Consider the following 9,627-nt stretch of genomic DNA (forward strand, 5'->3'; position numbering starts at 1 on the left):
AGTATGGCCATTTTCACGATATTGATTCTTCCTATCCATGAGCATGGTATGTTCTTCCATTTGTTTGGAGACACCATGTATTAACCACCCAACCATGCCCCCTGAATTCCTGACCCATAGAAACCATAAGAGATGATAAAGGATTGCTGTTTGACGCCTCTAAGTTTTGGGTATAATTTGTTGCACAGCAATGAATAATTAATACAAATATTGTGGTTATATTTTTAAGAGGCAGTCTTTATCTCTGACAATACTTCATGCAAAACAAATACACTCAGCATTGCTCAGAGATGGCAACATGAAACCAAAGAAAGCAGCAAAAAGAGAAATGGATTGTGCACAGATATCAGCAAAATGCCCAAGACATGAAAAAGTATCTTTAAAGTAAATGAAAGTGCTAGAGTTACAGAGAATGAATAATGTGTCTACTAGTATTCGGAATATTACTTGGTGTATTAATTCCATAGAATTAACTTTCATTCTATTTAGATGTATAAATAGGAGGGTAAATAGGCAATAAGAATAAACCAAATACTTTTTAAAACATCTTTTAGAAATCCAAACTGAAAAGTTTATAGATGAAATAACTTAATATCTAAAATTTCAAGATAGTCAAGCAGGGTAAGTGGATACAGGCACAAATGAAACAAGATTGGCCATAATTTGATAATTACTAAACAGGATAATAGATAAATAAGGGGTCCTTCTTCTAGTCTGCTATGGTTTGCATATTTGACCCTCCAAACCTCACACTGAAATTTGATCCCCTATGTTGGAGGTGGGGTCTAGTGGGAAGTATTTAGGTCATGGGGCGGATCCCTCATGAATGTCTTGGTGCTGTCATTGTCATCACGGTAATGAGTGAATTCTCAATCTATTAGTTCCCATGAGAGCTGATTGTTTCAAAGTGTCTGGCACCTCCCCGCACTCTGCTTCCCTTGCTTTCACCATGTGATCTCTGTATGCTGGCTCCTCTTTGCCTTCCACCATGGGTGGAAGCAGCATGAGGCCCACACCAGAAGCCAAACAGGTCCCAGCACCATGCTTCTTATACAGCCTGTAGAACTGTGAGCCAAATAAACCTCTTTCCTTCATAAATAACCTGCCCTCAGGTATTCTCTTATAGCAACACAAACAGACTAAGACATAGTCACTCCACTTTTGTATGTTTGAAGTTTTCCATAAGAAAAGTAAAATCAAAAAACAAAACAACTTCAACACAGGTATTATTAACCTGATCTTACGAATGAAGAAAATTGAGGCTCAGAAGTTTAAGCAGCTTGCCCACATTCACACAGCTAGTAGAGCCACTGCGATTTGGTGGTAAATCTGGGAGGAAAACAAATATTGTGCTGCTTTCCCAATAGTGATAATACTGTAAAATTGTAGAGCATATCAGACTTTACAAAGGATCTTTACAGACATCTGTCATCTGAGTAGTTGGAGCAAGATGCAGCCCAAGTTTTCTTATTCCCATCATACTCGGCTACAGTAGCTAAGAGCAGAGTTTCTCTAGAAAATGTGCATTTGGTTAAAAGAAACTGAATATACAGGCCGGGCGCGGTGGCTCAAGCCTGTAATCCCAGCACTTTGGGAGGCCGAGATGGGCGGATCACGAGGTCGGGAGATCGAGACCATCCTGGCTAACCCGGTGAAACCCCGTCTCTACTAAAAAATACAAAAAACTAGCCGGGCGCGGTGGCGGGCGCCTGTAGTCCCAGCTACTCAGGAGGCTGAGGCAGGAGAATGGTGTAAACCCGGGAGGCGGAGCTTGCAGTGAGCTGAGATCCAGCCACTGCACTCCAGCCTGGGCGACAGAGTGAGACTCCGTCTCAAAAAAAAAAAAAGAAACTGAATATACAAGTGGACTATGGCCAGACTATATATGAAAATAGAATCCTGACCTGCAACCTGCAGCAACCTGCTCAGGAAACCAACTGCTAATCAATAAATAGTAAGCCAGCCTGCTGTAAGTCAGAGTAACAGGAAGTCAGATTGCTATCTTAAGCCAGAAAGCCAAACAATAGCCCCTTTAACAATCAACCCAAAATGGCCAGGACTCAAAGCAGTCAGGCAAGAGACATAAATAAAGGGCATCTAAATTGGAAAAGAAGTCAAACTACCCATGTTTGTGGATGACATGATTCTATATCAAGAAAACCCCATAGTCTCAGCCCAAAAGCTCCTTCAGCTGATAAACAACTTCAGCAAAGGTTCAGAATACAAAATCAGTGTATACAAATCACTAGCATTCCTATAAACCAGGAACAGCCAGGCCGAGAGCCAAATCAGGAATGCAATCCCATTCACAATTGCCACAAAAGGATAAAATACCTAGGAATACAGCTTACCAGGGAGGTGAAAGATCTCTACAATGAAAATTACAAGACACAGAAAAACATACCATGCTCATAGATAGGAAGAATCAATATCATTAAAATGGCCATATTGTCCAAAGCAATTTACAGATTCAATGTGATTCCTATCAAACTACCAATGACGTTCTTCACAGAACTAGAAAAGATTACTTAAAAATTAATATGGAATCAAAAAAGAGCCCAAATAGCTAAGGCAAACCTAAGCAAAAAGAACCAAGCTGGAGGATATGACATTACTCAACTTCAAACTATACTACAGGACTACAGTAACCAAAACAGCATGGTACTGGTACAAAAACAGACACATAGATGAATGGAATAGAATGGAGAGCCCAGAAATAAAGCTACACGCCTACAACCATCTGATCCCTGACAAAACTGACAAAACAAGCAGTGGGGAAAAGATTTCCTATTCAATAAATGGTGCTGGGATAACTGGCTAGTCATATGCAGAAGATTAAAACTGGATCCCTTCCTTACACCATATTCAAAAATCAACTCAGATGGATTAAAGATTTAAATGTAAAACCCAAAACTATAAAAACCCTGGAAGGCAAACTAGCCAATACCATTCTGGACATAGGAATGGGCAAAGATTTCATGATGAAATGGCCAAAAGCAACCACAACAAAAGCAAAAATTGACAAATGGGATCCAATTAAACTGAAGAGCTTCTCTGCACAGCAAAATAAATTATGGGAAAAGTATTTGCAAACTATTCATCTGACAAAGGTCTAATATCCAGCATCTATAAGGAAATTAAACAAATTTACAAGAAAAAAACAAACAGCCCATTAAAAAGTAGACAAAGGACATGAACACTTTTCAAAAGAAGACATACATGTGGCCAAGAAGCATGTGAAAAAAAGTTCAATATCACTGATCATTAGAGAAATGCAAATCAAAACCAAAATGAGATACCATCTCACACCAGTCAGAATGGCTATTATGAAAACGTCAAAAAATAACAGATGCTGGTGAAGTTGCAGAGAAAAGAGAACACTTAGATATGCTGTTGGTGGGAGCGTAAATTAGTTCAGCTGGTATACTAATTGAACCAATTACTAAATAAAATTAGTTCAATTCATGTATAACTAATTTGTGAAAAGCTGTATGGCATTTCCTCAAAGAGCTAAAAACAGAACTATCATTCAACCCAACAATCCCAATACTGGGTATATACCCAAAGAAATATAAATTGTTCTATCATAATGACACATACATGTGTATGTTCACAATAGCAAAGACATGGAATCAACATAAATGCTCATCAATGGCAGACTGGATTTAAAAAAAAGTCGTACATATACACCATGGACTACTATGCAACCATGAAAAAGAACAAGATCATGTCCTTTGCAGGAACATAGATGGAGCTGGAGGCCATTATCCTTAGTAAACTAATGCAGTAACAAAAAAACAAATATTGCATGTCCTCCCTTATAAGTGAGAGCTAGATAATGATAAAACATGGAGACAAAGAGGGAAACAATAGACACAGGGGCTTACTTGAGAGTGGAGGATGAGAGAAGGTAGAAGAGCAGAAAAAATAATTGTTGGGTACTAGGCTTAGAACCAGGGTGATGAAATAATCTATACAACAAACCTATGAAGTTACCTATATAACAAACCTGCACAGGTATCCCTGAACCTAAAACAAAAGTTTAAAACATAAAAAAAATTAAAAATTTTTTAAAAGAGACATTAAAAAATACCCAGGACTTAATTAGTAACTGAAAAACTCCCCTAATTTTGTCCCCAGTTTCAACTTAGGATCAACCAAGAAAGCCAAATATGTGCCCCCAGTTAATCAAATAGGCTGTCCCACTTCTAGTTACCCTGCCTACAGCTTCACCATGCCAACAGCCTCCAATCAAGGCACACCTAAAGCCTTTCCCTTTTTTCACTGATGAAAAAAATTGATTGAACAGCCATTAGTCGAAGATGGCTCTGGCGCCTTGGATTCCTACATAACAAACTGAAACCCAACTCAGTGCAAACAGTAAAACAAAACTTAAGCTTAACCAATCAGAAAACACCAAGCTAACCTTGAACTAGGGACTTTCCACTTTAACCAATAAAACATATTTTCTTTGTCTTACTTTCACAAATATCTCATGAAAGCTTCCTCTCTCGCCCCCTTTGAGGGAGCACTGAACCACTTGCAGTCTGGTGCTACCCAATTCATGAATCACTGAATGCTCAAACAAACTCATTAAAATTTGAATGTGCCTTAGTTTGTGTTTTTATGCTACTATAAATGTTTCCAACTCTTCTGCCTACCTTTGAGTCTCTGCCAAAATGCAGGTGACTACAGCTGACCCCCTTGCTATAGCAAGCTCAGAATAAATAGACTTTGCTTCTTCTCATTAGGTGGGTCTCTACTTTTTTCACCAGTTGACTTGATTTTAAAAATAAAGCAAATAAACCCAGTTACTCAACATCCACCCTAGTTCCAGCTTATTCATATGGAGGAAAGGGAGGAAGCAAACCTCAGTTTTGTCTGGGTGGCCTTTTTCATCTTATTCCTTTAGAATAAAAGTCTGCAGTCATCCTTTACCATTTAGCTGAAAGAGAGCAAGCCAGAAGAGGGGCTCCTGGGAGATTTCTGTGACACTAATCTCTAAACCTGAAACCAGAGTGGATCTTGTCACTTCTAACCAAGCTCCTCACCGTGATTCTTCATTCATCTTTTTTGAGTTTACTTTGAAAGACATTTATTTTCACTGTAAGGACTCCTGGGCTTATGGAACACCTTAAGTCAGAAGATTCCCGTTAGACAAAAATAAAAAAACAACTCCCAGCAAGCTATCAGTGGACTTGCTAAGCAGTGGCAATCAGAAAAAGAAAAAAAGAGAGAGAGAGAGAGAGACAGAGAGGAGGAAGAGGAAGAGGGAAGAAAAGAAAAAAGTAAAAGCAGTTCTGAAACTCAGGAGCTAAGGATACCAAATGACTCAGGACAGAATGCTGTTTTGTCTTGAGGGAAGTGGTCCATTTAAATCAAGTTTTAAAAAGCAGGGCAGTGTTAAGTGTTTCTATGGCAACGTAGTGTACAACGTAGTGTATCTACGTTAGAAGCTGTTTGTAAATTAAGAAGCATGGTGTGGGGATTACCAGGAGACTGAGGGCTGCAGCACCCTTCCTCTCATTTCTCCAATGGGGCAAAAGTTGTTCCAAGGTGAACAGTGTGCCTGAGACTCCCGAACCCCTAGAATAAACCTAGGGCCTCATCCTGGAAGTGCCTTTTAAATACCACAAATTAGAGGGGAAACACCTAGAATTATTGATTCCTGGGCTGGCAGGAGGAGAAGCAAGGCTCCTTTGCTGAAATGAAACATTAAGATAAATTTGGTTATCAGGCTCTGGCCTAAAATTAGGTTCAGGATAAACCTTCAGGACTGACTAAGAATTAATTTCATTTTCAGATACGCTTACCCACTTTGATGTTGTTTAATTGAAATCTCCATCTTATTGCTCTTGTCTAGCTAAAATATTGTCTTGAAAGTGAGAGTTCACAGCAGCAAATTTGGATAGATTAAACCAGAGATGACACCTTGAATCTCTAGAACCACATTCAATGCTCAGAAGATGTGACTGGCACTCTATCCTGTCTAGTATCCTGATTAATTAGAGATCAGCAATAGTAGCTAAGGCAAAACTCTGGAAGTCCTCAAGTGGTGTACAAAGCTGTAGTTTGTACCTATCTGTTAATCGTACGTAAGATGAGCTTGAAAGTTTGGGCTTTAATGTTACAAGTTCCTCTTTATGTCTGAGAATCGGTGGCAAGAAACTTGAGTTCTGCAAGGCAGGGTTAAGCTTAAATTCTGGCTCTATTATTTGTTAATCATGAAACTATGGACAAGTTACTTAACTTCTCTGTGCCTCGGTTTTTTCTTCTGCAAAATGGAGATGATCACTATAGTGGTACCTACCTCACAGATTGTCAGGATCAAAGGAGGTAATGCATGCAAAGTACTTAGTGCATAGAGAGTGCTCCACAGGCCAGGTGCAGTGGTTCACACCTGTAATCCCAACACTTTGGGAGGCCAAGGCAGGAGGATCATTTGAGGCCAGGAGTTCGAGACCAGCCTGAGCAACATAAAGAGATCCTGTCTTTACAAAAAAAAAAATAATTAAAAAATTAGCTGGGCTTGATGGTATGCACCTGGTCCCAGACACTTGGGAGGCTAAGGTGGGAGGATCCCTTGAACCAGGGATGTTGAGGCTGCAATGATCTGTAATCGAGTCACTATGCTCCAGCCTGTGACAGAGTGAGACCTTGTCTAAAAAAAAAAAAAGAAAGAAAGAAAGAAAAGAAAAGGGCTCAAGAAATCATAGCTATCCATTGTCTCTTTTGCCCTACCCCCACTACTCCTATGAGAATGAAACACCAGGGGAAATGAATAGGATTCTTTCTCTCACAATAGATGAATGGTTCATAAAGTTGACAAATGCTCTGATGAACCCAGGAATAAGGATCAGGGTGCTCTGGGGCTAAGAGTAAGAAGGTGTGTGTGCCACCACATGGCTCCAGGTAGCAAGCAGGTTGAGCGCCAAAGACAGCCAGCTGGGTCTTTAAGCTCCAAGTTACCCCAGCAAAGAGCTACATGACAGTTAGCTATTATCTTTTATTTACTCAAAAACATCCACAGGTGAATTCAGCAGTTTAAGTCCCCCTTAAACTCAGTTCATTCCTTCTGTTCCCAATATCTCCCAGGCATCCTCCGAGAGCAGGTTCTCTGCTCAATTCTACAATGACATGGAACTGAGTCACCACCACACACATGTTCAGCCCAACTAGAGCCTTTGGTCAGTAAATCAACTAGGCACCCTTCAGGCTCCATGACTTATTCTTCTATTTGGGAAGAAGGAAAACAGACAATAGTATCAATAATACATTGTCCTCAAGTCAGGCCTCCAAAATACTGAATAGAGAAGAAGGACAAGAGAAAAATGAAGTGGAGGAAGAGAGTAGTGGAGTGGGGGAGATAAAATTGGGGAACACCAGAGATGCTCCCACCTCGGTGGAAGTAATCAAGGATGTAAAAATCCCTTGGCCCAGGCATACAGGCCCTTAAGTGTTTGTTGATGGTGAATCTGAAGGTCAGTGAGACAGAGAGTCATCTCTGATGGATAACTACTCAGAATTCTTCTCAATGCTTGTGTCCAAAGAATCAGAGGGATGGCAGACCACACAGGCTTTGAGGATCAAAAGGTAGGTTTCCTTGAACTTCTTTATTTTATAGGCGTAGACGATAGGGTTCATCATGGAATTGGCATGGGACAGCAGGATGCCCACGTACAGCACAAGCTGTGGTACCTCACCATTAAAGTAGATGATGCAGTTGATGATGGATAAAGGCAGCCATGACAGAGCAAACAAGAGAAGAACCAGAAACAAGGACTTAGCTGTCTTGAACTCCCGTCCATAAAATGCACCTGTCTCTTTGGAGTTAGAGAAGTTCTGACTGAGTTTGTTCCGGATGATGTAAAAGATGTCAAGATAGATGGTGCACATGACAACCAGGGGGATGAAAATCCAGGTGAAGAAGCTGAAGTATACCATGTAGTCCATTTTTATGACAGAAAGGAATTGGCATGAAAGGAAGGTGACATTTCTGTGGTACTCTGAGGTCAGTTTCATGTTCCAGCCAAACATGGGGGTCAGTCCCACCAGGAATGACACCAGCCAGCAAAGGCCCAGGGCCAGCCATATTCTTCTGTGAGTTGTGATCCTCTTGTATCTGTGTGAATGAAGAGAGCCAGTGAGTCCACAGCAAGAATTGCTAAAGGGTAGGGGAGATGGAGCTGGTAAAGGAGAGAGAGAGAAGTGAGATAAGGCATACACTCTCTTAATTCTCCAATCTTCTGCTAAGGAAGGGCAGCATTGATATTCTATGGTGATTTCAGCTAAACTCCACTGAATATGAAGACAAGATGTGCAGACAACGATTGGAGAAAAATCCAGGAAACTTCTATGGGGACTTTTCTAAAGAAGAACACTCTCGAATGGATAAGGAAGATGTTGCCTACAGTCAAGTGCTTACGTGCCCCACTCAGGGCTCCACTTCCTGAGAGCTATACAACAGTTACCTTTTTCTTTCTTTCTTTCTTTTTTTAACTCAAAAACATCCACAGGTGAATTCAGCAGTTTAAGTCCCCCTTAAACTCAGTTTACTCCTTCTGTTCCCAATAAGGCGTAAGCCCAAGAATTATTCGATTCCTGGGAGCTAAGATTCATCTATGTCTCTGAGGATTGTCTGCCTGGTGAGAAATGATATTCTCAAAGTAAGCTTGCCTGCTGCTCTTGGCACTGTTCTGTTTGGCTGTTGTGCAGATTCTCATAAATTATACTATGCCTCCCCAACACTTCCCCTCTACCTGTGCCTGCTCCTGCTTCTCTATCTGCATGGGCATCCATACTTGGTATTTGAGTTAAATGAATCAATGAAGTTACAAAATTGTGTTGAAGTGCTTCAGAGACCTGAAAAGACTCATCCAGTAAGAGTCCTCATTTCTCCTTAAACTGTCCTTCCGGACAACAGCCTGTACAGACCACAAAAAGGAAACAAATATAGTTAAGTATCAGTAGATTTTTATCTCAATTACATCTCACAACAAACAGGAGATGTTTTATTATAACCTCCATTTTATTGATGGCAATTGTGAAAATAATAGTAATGACAGCCACCATTTATTGAGCACAGACTGTGTGACTGGTATGTTTCTAAGAGCTTTACATATATTAAAGCATTCCATCTTATGAGGATAGTGCAATTATCCCCATGTTATAGATTAAAAGTGAAACACAAACAAGTAACTTCTACAGTTGGAAGTGGTGGGGCTAAAACTAAAAAAAAGGTAAGTCTGAGTTCCGAGCATCGTAACCACCGTGATACAGAGTGGAAACCAAAGGAGACAAAGTTAAACAACTTGTTCAAGATCAGATCTCACATCTGGGATTTGAATCCAGACTGTCTACATCTAAAGCTTGTTTGTAGCTCCCTCACTCTGCTCTTTCCTCCAGAGAAGTGAAGAGAAACACGAGACCAGTGCAATTTAGGTCGCCCGGGGAAGTAGATTTCTCCATTTGGCAGTCCGTTCTCTTCATATAGTCACATGTAATGAAAAATATTTTTAGGAAAAAAGCTCTCACATCTCAGGAGGAGGAGGAGGAAAAAAAAAAAAAATATATATATATATATACACACACACACACACACATACAGGATACATATATTTAATATAA

The 9,627-nt window shown here is 40.2% G+C and overlaps 1 protein-coding gene across 8 annotated transcripts in view; it reads right to left on the reverse strand.

Moving 5' to 3' along the window:
- ADORA3 (adenosine A3 receptor) overlaps nt 1–9,627 on the reverse strand; it is an 86,360-nt gene that overhangs the window by 10,631 nt on the left and 66,102 nt on the right. For 4 of the 8 annotated variants that reach the window (XM_017869673.1, XM_017869675.1, XM_017869678.1 and 1 more), the window contains one exon: nt 6,993–8,122. The exons of 3 other annotated variants lie outside the window; for them this stretch is intronic. In XM_017869673.1, the coding sequence (XP_017725162.1) occupies nt 7,516–8,122 (607 nt within the window). In that variant the 3' untranslated portion in view covers nt 6,993–7,515. Of the gene's footprint in view, nt 1–6,992; nt 8,123–8,759; nt 8,887–9,627 lie in introns of those variants that run through there. One more of the 8 variants, XM_017869676.1, reaches the window with a different exon arrangement.

This window comes from Rhinopithecus bieti, unplaced genomic scaffold (assembly GCF_001698545.2).
Source record: "Rhinopithecus bieti isolate Rb0 unplaced genomic scaffold, ASM169854v2 scaffold_3040, whole genome shotgun sequence".
NCBI lineage: Eukaryota > Metazoa > Chordata > Mammalia > Primates > Cercopithecidae > Rhinopithecus > Rhinopithecus bieti.